General features: G+C 43.5%; 2 protein-coding genes across 4 annotated transcripts; one reads left to right on the forward strand and one right to left on the reverse strand.

Annotated features, from left to right (window-relative positions):
• Positions 1-190: 190 nt before the first annotated feature.
• LOC117841450 (AP-1 complex subunit gamma-2) lies at positions 191-10,212 on the reverse strand. 3 transcript variants are annotated; one of them, XM_034721815.2, is made up of 20 exons: positions 9,973-10,212; positions 9,572-9,874; positions 9,327-9,468; positions 8,844-9,017; positions 8,190-8,369; positions 7,639-7,793; positions 7,329-7,419; positions 6,432-6,595; positions 6,305-6,359; positions 5,174-5,296; positions 4,981-5,076; positions 4,456-4,583; positions 3,764-3,868; positions 3,382-3,668; positions 2,873-2,974; positions 2,722-2,796; positions 2,568-2,642; positions 2,316-2,491; positions 1,807-1,911; positions 191-457 (listed from the first exon to the last, which is right to left on the reverse strand). In XM_034721815.2, exons 1-20 carry the CDS (start codon positions 10,050-10,052, stop codon positions 362-364), a joined length of 2,712 nt encoding a protein of 903 aa, XP_034577706.1. In that variant the 5' UTR covers positions 10,053-10,212; the 3' UTR covers positions 191-361. The 3 variants fall into 3 exon arrangements, with proteins under 3 accessions (XP_034577706.1, XP_034577705.1, XP_034577707.1); XM_034721814.2 differs by having other exon boundaries at positions 2,568-2,645; XM_034721816.2 differs by lacking the exon at positions 9,973-10,212 and having other exon boundaries at positions 2,568-2,645; positions 9,327-9,485; positions 9,572-9,700.
• Positions 10,213-13,641: 3,429 nt separating this feature from the next.
• Positions 13,642-14,826, forward strand: LOC117841458 (auxin-responsive protein IAA9). The gene is made up of 3 exons (XM_034721845.2): positions 13,642-14,198; positions 14,321-14,417; positions 14,508-14,826. Exons 1-3 carry the CDS (start codon positions 13,811-13,813, stop codon positions 14,548-14,550), a joined length of 528 nt encoding a protein of 175 aa, XP_034577736.1. The 5' UTR covers positions 13,642-13,810; the 3' UTR covers positions 14,551-14,826.
• Positions 14,827-15,993: the final 1,167 nt, after the last annotated feature.

The following is a 15,993-nucleotide window of genomic DNA, read 5'->3' on the forward strand; positions in this document are numbered from 1 at the left end:
TAGTAACATGATAAACATACTGACTGGAACCAAAGGTGGATAGTACATGAAAATAGAGATTATTTGTAATGAGTAGAATGGACTTTTTTCTGATTATCCTCAAGAGTGGTGTACATCAGGCATGAATTTAATATAGATATGGGGCAATAAAAATACAGGAACTGCAGGGATTAACTATACAATATAGATATGGGGCAAAAAAAATGAACTGCCGGGATTAACTATTTGCTCTAAGTACCCCCGCAAATGTGGGGAACAAGAATACAGGAAAACGTGGAACAGGGTAAAAGAAATCTTCTCTGCCTCCAGCACGTCAATTTGAGATAGCTATCACAACAAGATATAATATACACAAATGGCACTATAGTCCAGAAGGAAAATTGCTGACTTGGCCCTGTTCCAATCTCTCCTCGCCATTCACTTTATAAGACATACGGATACGCATTGCAAGTGGTTTCTGCTCAGGACAGAGATACAACAAAGAAACATCAGCAATGAGCATGGGGCTCCAAAGGATAACTCCAAAACATTGCAGGATAAAATTTATTCTGAGGTACCGTGGGGGTCCAGGATTGTGCTCACGATTTAAAAATTGCTAAAGAACATAATCGGGTCTTAAATTCCAGATAATAAAAAAAAAAGTTTGGTCCATAGCAAGGATTCGTTTGTTTTTTCAAAAACAAAAGTTCAGTTTAATTTGACTGGTTACCACCGGTTATGGCCGTTTCTGTCTGGTTCTCACTTGAAATAGAGTTTATCAACTTGAATTCAAAATTTTATATGCAACTACAAACGTTCTTTGGTCGGTATTTATTCTCATGGTACCCACCAAGAGAGAACTGGTTACAGGCAGTAATTCAGGATTCAAAACCCTGGGTACAACTGTGGTAGGATAAACTAGGGACTCCAGACTAATGATGGGTGCAAAATGAGTCTAAGCAGATACATATGTTGAAAACAGGCACATTACCGCAAAATGATTATGGATTATGGAAGTACATGCAAATGAGAAGATACCAGCAAGTAGCTTGTATGAGCATACGTCAAATTTTACTACAGCCTATTTTGCAACATATGATTATAAACAAATGCATAGGTAATCAGTATTCAGTACCAACCAAGATTTACTCACACAGTTACAGTTCTTGCAAGCTAAAGCCAAAAAAAAAATATAAATCTGCTTCTGTACTGATTACATATGTTATACATCTGATCGTTTCGGGAAATGTACATGCAAAAAAGGTTCACGTTGGTCCTTATTTCTTTAAAAAAAGAAAAGAATTAATATTAAGTTAAGTTACGGTGCATGGAACATTAGTCAACAGCCTACCCAGGGGCGGAGCCAGAACTGCAGCCGGACCCGGGCTGGACCAAGGCAAATTGATTTTACAATGAGATAATGGGCTGATTTGATGCTATATGGGCCGATTTATACTGCATAAAACGTGGAAATACATGCAGTTTTATGGGCCAGACCCGGGCTGCAGCACCCCCAGCCCGGGTCCTGGATCCACCCCTGAGCCTACCTAAGAAATGAAAGACACACAGGGGCAGCAATAGAAATACATCAGTCAGTTTTCCAGGATAGTATTTTAGCAGTTACAATACCCATTAAGCATGTCCAGATTAATTTGCGAAAAGTTTGCAAAATTATGCTATAAGGTTTTTGGCCTACAGTTAGTATTTCAGCCATATAACTTCAACAATTGGAAATCACATCGTGTGGAATAAGACTAAAATTGAAGGCAATAAAAAGATAGACAAAAGAAGCTGAAGTGGAAGCAAAGGATGCAGATCTTCATATACCTGGCCCTGTTGATTATTGGTGACGTTAAGCCCTTGAGTAACTGAACCATTTCCTTTTGCTGGAACAGTGTTGCCGCTAGCTGGATCCAGTCTCAATTGGATGAACTGCAAGTATAAGAAACATTATCAGCATATCAATCTTATAGCTTTTATTAAGAACACAAAGGAGGAATAAAATGATTATCACTTTTAGCCTCTTTCACTTGCTCTAATGTGAAGAAAGGTGCTATCTGCACGTTTCTAGGATTGGAGTACAGAATAACTACAAAACTAAGCTATACAAATTCAATGAAAAAAAGAATGGTCAGCATGGGACATGGGTAGCATGTAACCCATCAAAACCCAAACTACTAGAAGATATGCAACAAAAACTATCATGGAGTGATTGTCTATCAATTGATAAAAACTAATGTATGTAGACGTGTAGAGCAAAAACCATGGAATGTGAGAGGGGTAATTTGTAGTGCCAGTGGGCAGCTCAAACATAGAATATAGCAATAAGATGTTACCTTTGGAACAGCAGCCTGAAAAATAAAATCTGTAAAGGTACTAGATGTCAAATTTGTAAAAGTGGCATGAATCATCGTCTCTCGCGGGTTTCCAGACTGCCTTTTGAAATCAAAGGTGATCTTCAAGGTTGGACTCTGGAAAGCTGTTATTGATGGGTGAGCTGTTTTCTCTAGTCCTGCACAAATTAGGAGGTTTAGTTACCATGAGCATGCTGTAGTTACTTTGTTTGCTAATATCAACAACCAACTAACCCGAAACAGATGTACTCGACGACAAACCATCGAGGAGATCCATGGCTTGAGGTACCACAGATGTGGCTTTAGTCTCTGCTGAGTAGTGTTAAATCATCAATGGTTATAAACAGAAAATAGACAACTCACACAGTCAACATTAAACCAAACTAACCAGAAACAGGTGTACTTGATGACAAACTACCAAGCAGATCAATAGCTTCAGGTGCAGCAGGAATAGGTTTAGACTCTGCTACATCAGTATAACACAATTCAGCAATGGTCATAGAAACATAGGCAATTTCTACAGCTAAAATTACTTTTACCTTGTCCAGGATGACCAACAGCTGGCGTGCCATTCTGCGATGGAGATGATCCGATGGATAGAAGGTCCATAAGAATATCTGTGCTTGCAGTTGAAGTTACATCTGAACAAAAACAGAAAGAAATTTATGAAGTGCTAAAGCAAGGGGATTTTCTGATAACAAAAGGAATGTAACAAATAGTGCACTTAATAACTTAAGTACTGAACAACTCTTTCATGTACTGCTGCAGTAAATGAAATATTGAACTGTCTACATCACAGCATGACGACCCCATATTATCCGGCTAGAACTAAATTTTTGGATAAAATTATGAATGACAAATTAGCAAATTCTTGAGTATGCAGTGAGCTCAAATTGCAGACAAGGTAAGAGAACATATTCTGAGAGAGGGACAAACAGAATGGGTGCAGAGGGCACCTAAAGTCCTTTTGCTCTTTAAATGTAATCAGAGAAGCAAGCTAACAAGGAAACCACACACAAAAGAACAGAGATACTGAGAAAAAGCATACCTGCCGTTGATGAACTCACTCCACCGATACCCAGAAGATCTTGCAGAAAATCATTGGGTGTTGCAGTAGAAGCAGTGGTTGAAGCCGGTGCATCATCGGAACTCAAATCAAGCAAATCAACTAAATGAGCTGACGGGGGTTTTGCTACACCATTCGAAATCTTAAGGCCTCCAGGAGTGACTGCCGGGGCAAGTTTATCTGCTGAAATAGTTGCCTTTGTAGCAGTAGCCCGCTTCACCAGATAGCTAGCTTCATCCAAAACAGGCATACGTTCAAGCAAAGATGATCTGCATTTGAAACAGATACTAAGATTAAATCTTTCATAAGCAACAAAATACTAAACAAATCTTCTGCAGTAACATCTAAAAGTTTGGTGGCCCACCTGATAGACTGATGTTTTTGTATAATGGAACTGAATTCGATTGATCTTTGCTGTAGTTCAAGCACAACATTCTCTTTATTCTGGCCAACTATTTGTCTCACCCTCCTGTTAAGGAAGTAGAGCCATATTACTTAACAAAGCAGTATTATACTATAAGAATCACCTAGCGATGGTAAACACTAGTTACATGACATGATAAGCTTTAAAGTATTTTCAAGTTGAAAAGGAGCACCATAATCGGAATAACTGCCGCAGGTACGATATAGATAGAGCCTTAGAGGCGGATATAGTTTAAATAACTAAGACCATATGTCTAAGTTGCCAACACCTAGAAAGATGTGATAAGCTTGTCAAGAAGATACATCAAAGATGGTATTAAAAAGATGAGGAAATCGCACGTGGTGGTTTACCACCAGTGACTAGCATAACGTTCAGATAAATACACATAATACAGTTCTTCAGTGTGTACAAGGAAAAACATTCCCATAATTCACTGATTGGCAGTGAGTCTGAAGTTCTCTTTGTATTAAAAGTATGACTGTATGAGATAATAAGGTTGCACACATTTGGGGAAAAAAATGGGACAAATTGGTGGGGTAAGTCCATTTTTACCGCCACAATTCCAGTTCGGGTCCGCAAAGCACTCCCCAATTTGTGTGACAACCATGAGGCCAAGTTGAAAGATATCTTACTCTGATGTCGATGGAAACCGTGAGGAGAGCTTCAAAAGAGCAACCAGACACATTGGTCCAGTTGTCACATCTGCAGAATGGCGGTTAAAAGCAACCTCTACAGCATCCACAGCATCTGATTCTGTTACCTGAATAAGTTAATGTATATTACATGACGCACGACAAGTTACAAATGACACTTAAAAGCACAGGATCACATGCTTATACAATAAATGTAGAGAAGTAGTAGTCTAATCTTGATTGGAGACCCTTAAGCAATTCAATCCATTTATCTTAAGCTGTGCATACATAGAGAAATAAATGAACAATGTGCATGGAATTTCTGGAATAATTACAGAGCCCTTGTTTGGCTGGGCCGGGATGGCTGCCAGCCCAGCTCGTTCGAGCAGACAGCAACAGAACTTAAATATGTGACAAATTATGTAGTAGTTCAGACGGCAAGGAGCACAATCTAGCAAGTTCAGAGCACAACCTAGCTAGTTCAGAGGGTCAGAAAAGGACATCCTGCAATAATTGTCCACTCACCATAATTGGTTCCTCCCCATCCAGCATGCCAACATTGTTCACCAGCATCTCACCATATTCACCAATGCACCAAACAGCTACTCTTACTAAACTTCCCTAAATAGTATAGCATTAACAACATTACCGATATCAGGTAGGATGAGATGGAACAGCACGCAGCCATGCACTATGAAGAGTACAAATTTTCCCTAACCTGCTTGCCATATGCTTGTAAGGCCTTATACAATGATCTCACTGAATATCCTTGAAGCTCTGATGCATTGCTTAATACAACAATAAGCGCATGGCATACATCATCCTTCACATGATTTCCAGTCTGTTAAAATATAAGGTTGAAACATGAACATGGTTAAACACAGTTATGAACAGTATCACAAATACCAGTAACTTGTGTGCAAAGATAGCAATATTTGTGTAGTTCAAACGATGTATGACAAATTCTCTGTTATAATGGAAACTTTTGGCATCCTTTGGAGTGCTGTGTGCATGTTGTAAGTATGACATAAGGCAAGGAAAAATGCAGAAGAACCCAAGTCATAAGGCTAAAATCTAGGGCATAGCTAGAAGTTTCTTCTTCTATGGGTTTGTCTGGACTGTGGGATAGCTTCAAAGGAACCTGAAAAGCTTCCTTCTCTACAGTTTCTTACCATGGCATGCCAATGGAGGTAATACCCTGTTATGGCAAGTTGTGCGGGCCAGCCTTGGCCCAAGGCTACTAGTTAGTTTAGCAAAAGCAGTAGGCAGACGGAAGTAGTTAGTTTGTTTTAGAGATAAGGTTGTTTAGATTAGATTGGTTCTGTTAGATGGCTGGCTATATAAGCACAGCCGTACCATCTATTGTAGACAAGCAAGAAGAACCCTAAAAGTAGTCAGAGCCTCCTGAGGGAGGGCGACGAATAGGTTCTTCGGGCTATCCCTAGTTATTCCATATCATACCCTCACTTGAAATTTTCAGGATGTGCTATACAGACTTAAGGTGTTCCATATTTATGAGCATGCAAGTTGAACAGACTTGCCCAGAAGATGAAGAAACGACTAATTCTTCTAACAGTGTTGCAGCAAAAAAGATTCAAGGTAAGAACTTAAAATTAAGAATTGCAAGAAACCCGCAGACTTAAGGTGTTCCATATTTATGAGCATACAAGGTGAACCGACTTGCCTAGAAGATGAAGAAACGACAAATTCTTTTAACAGTATTGCAGCAAAAAAGATGCAAGGTTAGAACTTAAAAGTAAGAATTGCAAGAAACCCAAAAAAAAATTGTTGTTTTAAGAGTCCATCCTCTTTGGACATAAAAATATCCCCAAAATACTTAGGTGCTTACCAGAGATAAAACCTTGAACATCTGATCAAGGTACCATAACTTCTCTTGAGAAAACCTATTGGAGATGCAACGTTGTTAAACGCTCCGCGTGCCAAACAATTAACCAACAAAACAAATAGATACTGACTTTTCAACTACTGAGCATATCTTTGACGTGAGATCTCCTTTAAAGTCTGGATCCGCCATGTTTAAGTAATCAATGAGCTCTTTAGTCAAAGGCTTTACATTTGTATCATTGACTAACAGAAAAACAAGTTCAAGGGCCCTTTTGCGAATGGAGGCATCAGCGTCCTGAAAGGTGCACAGCACTTAGAAATGTTAAAAGCCAGAATAACAGAACTAGGGCGCTGGAAACAGTAAATGTCAGGCTTGATTAGGGGTGGTAAAGGGCCCTCTAATTTAGCCTAGCAAATTTAAGGATCGGGCTCAATAAGGGCCGGGCCATAATAATATATGCTTTTGAAATAAAAATAGATAGGACTGAGTTGGATTGTGAAGGAAGCATGAGGGCCATGATCCATTACCACCCCTAGGCTCGATGCAGCTCGCTACACAGCAGATTTGATCATGTACAATTATGAACCAATAGATCATACACTGAGAACCATTTGCATTAAAGATTGCATTGCAAAAGCAGTAACATAGAATCCAGCTTTAGCAAGTACAGGAGAAGTACTCTAAAGCATGGGTGCAGGAGTAATGAAACTACTGAAAGCTCCTGCCACAATATTTGGATAGATAAGCCAACACTTTTGTCACGCACATTTGTTCATTTGAGAACCTTTTAAAGTTGAAATCAAAAGGTGGGTCTACGGTGTACACTAAGTTAGCTGGATATAAGAGGTCTGACAAATGTGAATGCCTAAATCTTGATGGTATTATGCTAACATGCTGAAGGTTAGACAGTGCGAGCCTGTAACATAATGAGGGTTCTTAAACTAATGCCATACATACATGGGCATGAATTAGCGTAAGGTATAGTAAGACCAGTACTCAGCATGGATAGAGTTGCATGCATTCTTACCTTCACACATTCTAATATTGTTGTCCTGTGCCTCTGCACTGCTAGTGCATCAACTGTAATGGCCCTCATAAGCATGTTAAGAGCAACATATCTGAAAGAGGACAGGCATAGTAAATACACCACCTACGGAGCAGATAGATAAACCAATAAACATTTCATTGATCAAAATTAGCAACCAATTGTTCCATGTATTATTGCTTGAAAAATAGTTACAGTTGAATCAAATTTGATAAGCTACAGCTGCAAGCTCAATATAATCAACTATTACAACTAGCAGGTTCGATAAGAGCAATAAGCAGAGCAGATCAACCTTATATTGTTATCTCGGTTTGATAAGAATCTACCCAAAATATTAATTGCCAGCACACGTAAACCACTAGTAGCTTCAATACCCATTATCGTCTGAACACATTCATACAGAATGGCATTTCCAGCATTCTTGTTTGATTCGCTTTTTGTTGCAACCTGGATATATAATACCATGGTTAGCTACCAACTTCAATATGCAGGCAAATGCTCAAATGCAAATGTAACAAGGTTGTCTAGGAAGATCTTGTTATCCAAGATACGCACCAGTTACAAAGAGATTTACTGGAAATACGTCATAGTTTAGTCAGCACAACATGAAATGCATAAGTCATCTGTCATGGGCTAAATAGTGCAAAACTAGTTCACTGTATTGTGTAACACCCCATTGTAAGTCTATACCCTGATTGGAAGGCAAGACCAAGGGACATACAAACCAAGAAAATTAAGGTTGAACATGCATGCTTGTACCCTTGTTGAATTATGTATTTGCTAGATGAACAATAAGTGCCACTGTTCTGCATATGAAACCAAAGATAAAGATTAAGCAATCACCTGAGCAAGAATATCATTCATATATTCACTGCAATCTGCATCTCCTTGACCCAAGATGCGCATAAGTTTAAGAGCTCGAATATGCAAGAATGGATCAGCAATGCCAGAAACGTCATACTCAGGAGCATATGAAGTGTTTGACACATCTCTCAGTATGCGAACCAACCCTTCAATGCAGTTCTGCAAGGAGAAAAGTGTAAAAGTATGAGCATAACGCATATCTGAGCCTCTCTGGTATTATAGTCCATTTTCAGCATAAAAATCTTGATGTTAAATAATATAAAAGCTGTGCATCTTCTATACAAAATGAGAGAACAATGATGCATCAAAATATCAAATAGAACCCTTTAAATTGTTATAAGAAAAAGTTAGACAAAGAAATGGCATGCTTTCAGTTGAAATTTTTTTCTGTGCACTTCCATGTCGTGCTATTGGTGATATTGGGGGGAATTTCATGCAACTAGGGGAATGTAGTGGTTCACAAAATATGGTAACAGACAGAACCCCAAAACAGTTTCTAGAATGCAGCTTGAATTATGGCTGCTAAAAGATGTAAAATTCTCTAAAATTTCAATATTTAAAAAGAACCAGAGCCATTATGTTAATCCAGTTATTGTCAAAAGGACCTCAGCGGTAAGAAATAAATGCGCTTACCTTCCTCAGGTACTCCAGAGCATCTTTGCTGGCTTTGCATAGTTCTGTGCAGAGCTGAATTGCAGATATAAGAACCCCATGGTGTTTTTCCTTCAACAGTGATGCAGCCAGGGCCATGAAGTTCTCCGCCAAATCTGGCACTTTTCTTACAATTCTTATAGAGCACAAAGCAGCCTAACAAACATGTAGAAGTATACCATAAATTCAAAAACACCATTGAAAATAATCAAACAATGATGAAAAGGTACAAGGAATGCATTGCATCCAAAAGTTACTCGGATAATAGTTACATAGACTGATTGATGGACACGTATACAGAGCCATTGAGTTTGATAGTTCCCATAACATATGCAGTTTATGAATTAACCTAGGTTTCATGATTGTTCAGATTCCTTGAAATGCCACAGATCAACAATTCAGCTGTTGGCTGTTCGTTTTGGCCATACTCAACTGGACTTGCTTAGTCATTATGCAGGAAAGTACCTTTTTCTTTGTATTAACTTCCCTACTGCGCATCAACCTCTCAACTTCAGGTGACAGATCTCGCGCCATTTCAGCAGAGCAGATGTTCCCAAGCGCACACAACGCAAGGCCAACAATGAACTGGTTCGGGTGATTGAGATCTCTGTCCCAAATTAAGCACTAACATTACTCAAAACTCAGCACAGCATTTGAGGAAACAACAATCACAGCAGCGATATCACAGAGACAGAGTCGAGCGAGCCTACTGTTTGAGGGAGTTGGTGACGAGCATAAGCACTTCCTGCCGCTCATCGAGGAGCAGCATGAGGCCGAGGTAGCCCACCCGCTTCTCCGGGAACCCCGCGGCCGCGATGAGCTTGAGGCACTCCATCTGGGCGAAATGGGTGGGGTAGCCGAGCATGTGGATGAACATGAGCTTGGCCATGTTCCTGTGCCGTAGCTGCGGCTCATTCTCGCTGATAGCCGTGCGTATCGCCGCGCACTCCCGCCGCACCACCGCGCGCTCCTCCGCCGCCGTCTTGCACGCGCGTATCGCGCGTATCATATCCCTGCGGGGCAGCTCATGAAGCTCAATTACAGCATTGCTACGGACGAGCGCCACGGATCCGGCGGGGGTTGGGGGAATTTAGGGGCCGCGGGGTCTCACCGGAGACGTGTGCCGGAGGAGAAGGGACTCATGGCGATGTCCGAGGCGAAGTCCTCGACGATCTTCTCGACCGTATCCATGTCGAGATCTCGGAGAGGACACGCCGCCGCGCGGGGAGCCGGAGAGGGGAGCAGCGGGATCTGACGCCGAGGTGGTTGGGGCGGGAAGCAGCGGAAGGCGAGGCGTGTCGAGCGAGGTGGACGGACGGGGCCTTGCGGATCTGGAGGACTGGAAATGGTGCTGACGGTGGAATGTGCGAATACGCCCTTTCATCGTTTGCATTTTCTGTTGGGCCTATTTGGATCGATGAATTTCGTTCGAATTTGGACGGATTACGGCCAATTTGATTGCCGTCTTGAAAGTTCATTTTCGATAACCGCATGTCTTTGGAATTTGGAATGCGGGAAATTTCTATGGAATTTGTACCGAAACAGTTCAATTCCCAAGACATTAGGAGATCTCTGGCGCTCCGAATGAAAGTTTAGGGTACAGAAATCTGAAATTTGCGTATAATTTTTGTAATGGGCATCATCATCTCGAGGGTTGAACTGATGAAATTTTATTGTATCCATGTTCCATCCTTTTCTTTCATGTAAGATGGGTACCGTACGAGCATTGTCATTCCTTGGGAGAAAAGCAGAAAATGATTGTGTTCCGTTTTTGAAGCACGGCTACACCTATTGAAATTATATTATCACACTTATAAACTATTTTATATGATCACACTTATCAAACTTTTTTTAGGAAATCACACTTATCAAACTATTGAAACTTGTATTTATTTTTTTTAAAAAGTATTCAACCATAAAACACAAATAACAGGTAGATGCTCCATTGATAAATTATGAAGGTGTGAACTATGGATCAATTAAAAAAACAACCTGTAGTACAGAGATACGGGTAAATTGAAATGAAAAAGTTCAAGTTACTACCTCAAATACAGCTAAAGTTCGGATAACTCCATAAAGTATTATTTGGCTCAATATACCCCCTAAACTATGCTATTTAATTCAATTTACCTTAACACAATTTGCCTTTTTTTTCTCCATACAAAAATTAATTTTAATTTGAATTTTTGCAGAATGACAGTGAACACCACAATGTTTATACAAAAATATAGTATGGATTTTTCATCAATATTTTTAGTATAATTAATAATTATGTATCCCAAGAATTAATTTATTATTAAATATCATACCCTATAAAAAATAAAAAAATTATAATGATTTTTTCTAACATGTGTTATGATGCCTGATATCATCTCCCAAGATTTTAACTTAAAACTCAACGTATGCCTGAAGAAGAAAAAAAAGATAAATTGTGCTAGGAGATAAATTGAAACAAATGTCATAGTTTAGGGGTAAATCAAACCAAGAAATAGTTTAAGGGTTACCCGAACTTTGTGTACACTTGATAGTAGTAATTTGGACTTTTTTAATTGAAATTGATTAATACGAAGCGTAACATCACTTCCGATTGGCACATACATACAAAATCGACTCAGTTTAGGAGGATGTGCACATTCTCACAGATCGTGTAATGGTTTCTAGCTCATTTATCCATTACAACTAGTTGATCTATTCACAGGATTGAACGTGAAATTGCATCATTTTTGAAATAATCCATAGTATAAATGCATCAACAAAATATGTTTTTTTTCTTGGCCCAGCCCGATATATGTTCAAAAGGCTTTAGGATGATGATGAACGTGAGTACCATCGAACTGACTGAATCTTCCAGGGAATGATACTTGTCCCAGGGGCATGGATTCCGGTATGATGGATGATGCATGCCGATGTAGGTAAATTACTCCAGGTATCTGCGGATGTTGTGTACAGTCTGCTATGACTGAATGAAAGGAACAAATAGCTACTGTCTTTAATGTCATCTGAATTCCGTAACTTCACCTTGCCTGACTGCATGTATATGGTTAGGCTGTTTTCCGGCAGATCTTGACTGCAAGAATCCAGTAGCCAATTTTGGGACGGTGAGGCTCGATTTGGCACGCTCCAGGATCTTGTTCAGTGACACCAACCGTTCAACTTGAATGGGGAAGTACAGCTAGCAACCGAACCTCAAAGACATCAGCATCGTGTGAATCTCTGGTAGTTCAGGTTCAGGACGACAGGATCCTGGCAGATATAGCCATAGCCGGCAGAGAAAATGAGAAATCGATCGATCGATCGATCTGCCTGATCCGCTGCTGCGCGGCCCATGACGTCAGGTCCGCGCGGGGACGCCGACAAGGCGGAGTGGTACGGGACAAGGGTGTCCGAGAGACCGGCCGGCATGGGCGGGGGACACGTGAGATACGGTAGTTTCCGTCTCCCTTCGACCAGCCTTCTCGTCCAAGCCAACACCGAATCTGCAGGCTTCCTGCGTGCTCCATGATTTTCTATGTCCAAGCTACGATTTTCCATAATCGAGCTGTGGGTGGGTGGAGCCGAATATCTCGTGCTGGGAGCACCGCGCATAAACAATGGCCCATTGGTGCCGCCCAGAGGGTCTTTTTTCTCTTCTTACGTGGTGGCCTCCTCCGAGCGATCGACATGTCTGCGAACATCTGGCTCGGAGTTCGACCAGAGTCTTCGACTCTTCGTGCCGAGCCGGAGCTGCAGGGCGATCGGCTGCCGAGCGGAGCGGAGCAGAACACTGTGCGTGTCCTCCGGGCGGCGATGCAGTGCGCTGCACGCCAAAGAAGAAGAAGCGCGTCAAGAACGGGAGGCCGCTGGAACTTGGAGCCCACTACACCAGGAGGCACAGGCACCGTGGCGGCGGAGATCCTACGGGCAACCAACCCACGGCCGGAGCAACCGGGCGGCGGCCGCGCACGCGCCACGCATATTTGGCTCAACGGCTGACACGCGACCACCGGCCGGGCGGCGGGCAGGGGAGAGGAGGCCACATGCCTGCCTGTCCGGTGCACCACACATGCATGTGCCCTGCCCGCCCGCAACCCCCGAGTCGCCGACCGCGGCCGGCTTCCACGTTCCAAGGCGTGTTGCCCGACTGCGCACCCCCTGCGGCTGCCGCCGGCGTGCACGCGCGGCTCGGCTCAGCTACCGGCTCGGCGTGCATGGTATCCCACTATTCCTTGGTGGTTGGTGCAATGCAACGACTCCTACTTCAACGGCCGGCGACGAGGGCCTTACCATCACCGCAATGCTAGTGTTCCAAGCGGCTCTGATGGCCAGACCGTTCTGCTTTCAGCTTCACGCCGTCGCGGAGCATCTCGTGCGGTCATAGGCCGTGAACTGAGAGAGATGCACTGAACTCGACAGTAGACAACACGAGCTTCACATGACAGCAGATGGCACTGCCTGCTGACAGATTGACTCGTAGTACCTCAGGCTGTCAACGAGCTGTTGCACTCCATCACAGCACGAAAGGAGGCAAAGCCACCGGCGCAGGTGCAGTGGATTACCACTAAAAGCACACACGAAACTGACGGGTCCTGTCGGTAGGCTACAGGAGAAGAGATCAAGGCAAAGCCGGGGGGAGCCTTTGGACAGCCACGTCCCTGCTCAACAGGCAGGCAGGCAGGCACACAGATTGGCCGCCTTTGGGTCCCCCTGAACCCCGACAAGCTGCCCCCCCCACATCGATTCCTCCTGATCGTCTCCCGCTGTCAAGCACCTCACGTCTCTCTCCCACTATATAAGTATGCTGGAGCATCTCCTCCTCATCGCTGCGATCTCATCTGAATTCCAAGCCTCTTCTCTCCAGTCTGTTAATTTGATCCAAGCACGCGTACTCCTACCCTACAGAAGAAAAGATCGAGGGCATCGGAATTCACAGCTTTGCCAGAGGATCAATCGATTCAATCAGCTAGCACGACATGGAGCTGGAGCTCGGGTTGGCGCCACCGAACGCGCGCCATCCCATGGTCAGCAGCAACCACGTCGCCGACGAGCTCAGCAGCAGCTCGTCGGATTCTTGTGCCCGCGGGAAGAGAGGGTTCAGGGAGGCGTTCCAGCAGGCGCCGGCCGCGACGACGCTGCCGCTGTTCGACGACGGCTCGTCGTGCAGGAGGAGCAATAAGAAGCCGCTGGTGGGGTGGCCGCCGGTGAGCTCCGCGCGCAGCAGGGCGTGCGGCGGCGCCAACTACGTGAAGGTGAAGAAGGAAGGGGACGCCATCGGCAGGAAGGTGGACCTGTCGCTCCACGCCTCCTACGACGAGCTCCTCGCCACGCTCGGCCGCATGTTCCCGACCACCAGCAACCAAGGTACTCTACGCGCCATTACAATACCATTCCATGCATCAAAATTCAGAGGATCTTCAATCGTCCGAGTTTCCAACCAGCCTATTCTGAATTTCTGATTCCGGAATTATTGCCATGGTGTGCAGACGGCGAGGAAATCAGCAGCTCCACCAGCTGCCATGTGTTGGTCACCTACGAGGATGGGGAAGGGGACTGGATGCTCGTTGGAGACGTGCCATGGGAGTAAGTTCATCATCTTTCCCGCTGTTTCCATTCAGAGAGATCTTTAGGGGATTGGATGGTTGCTGACATCGTGCTGTGATGTTCTTGCAGCGATTTCGCAAGATCCGTCAAACGCCTGAAGATACTGGGATAACTACACATGAGCTGCACAGACTTTGCTGCAGCTGCACTGATGTACATGTTTTTTTCTTTATCATTTTCTTTTGGTTTTCCGAAAGGACTTGTGTTGAGAGTCGAGGCAGTAGTAGGGACTAGGGGTTGCATCATGTGACGATACGTATACGGTATACGGCGAGTTCTTGTTTGTGAGAATGTTCTCTTGGAGACTTCCTTTGTGTTTTTTGCAGTTTATGCTGCAGCTGATCATATACTATATGAAATACAGATCTTCTACCGTTTTTTGCTAAAATAGATAGAGCATAGAAACATATCCCTCTCTCTCTCTCTCTCATCAGTTGACAATCAGGCTAACAGGGCATTCTCCTTTTGCGTAACGTGCCGGCAGCTCGGTATGTTGGTGCTCTACATTTCACTCTTCTTCTGAAGATAAAATTTGAGTTTGTGCAGAGTACGCTCGAGTGGGCCACGCCGGGCCACTCACCGATAGTGCCGAGGGCTGCGGACGGACAGCCCGCCCGTCGTACCCACACCCTTGCTCGGGCGGATCAGGCCCAGCGCACCATGCGGGCGCGCAGCCCACTTTGGTGTGCTTCAAGGAAGGCCGCACAAACTGAGACCCCTTTGGCAGAGCTTTTGCTGCGACTTCTCCTGTAGCTTCCAGCGAAGCTATACCAAATAGGCATAAAAACATCTTCTCATGCAAAGCCTAAAGAAGTCGGTCTGGGATTTGTACCAGAGGGACGAAGCTGAAAAACCAGGCTCCCCGTGGCTCCGCCCCTCGCCCCCACTTTTCGGTACGAAATTGCAATAGCAGCAGGCGGAGCAGCAGCAGCAGACGGGAACAGCGGCAGGCCAACAGGTGGAGCAACAACAACAGGGACGGCAGGGGCGAAGCTACGTTGAGCTACCATGGTGCACATGCACCAGGATGAAGCAAAAATTTACTACTAGTTTCAATTTTACCATGTAAATTGCACTAGATTTCTTCTACACAGAGAAGGGTGCACCAAGGTTATTTCAAACCTAGCTTCGCCTCTGGGGGACAGGCAGTAGCCAGTAGGAGCAACCGGTCCGACGGAGAAAAAGGAGCGACCGTAGAGGAGCCTGCGTCGTGCGACGTTTCTAGCGGCAGGGGCAACGATAAGAAAGGAAGGGAATGGATAAAGTAGAAAAAATTAAAGGGAGAGAATAGGTATTATTTGGAGAATAAAGAAAAATTAAAACACACTCATTATTGATTAAACAACACTAATCCTTTTAATTCATTTTTTATATTTCTAATGAACTCAAATTATAAAATAATATCAAATATTCAATTCATTTATTCAACCCAAGCCACATCGTCGAGGGCATACATGACATTTGATCTCTCATATTCATTTTAAAAAATACAGTCGAAGTCGTTTCAGCCACAACCACAGCCCTGCCAAACGAGCTCTAAACGTAAGCCTCACCT

This window comes from Setaria viridis, chromosome 1, assembly GCF_005286985.2.
Source record: "Setaria viridis chromosome 1, Setaria_viridis_v4.0, whole genome shotgun sequence".
Taxonomy (NCBI): Eukaryota; Viridiplantae; Streptophyta; class Magnoliopsida; order Poales; family Poaceae; genus Setaria; species Setaria viridis.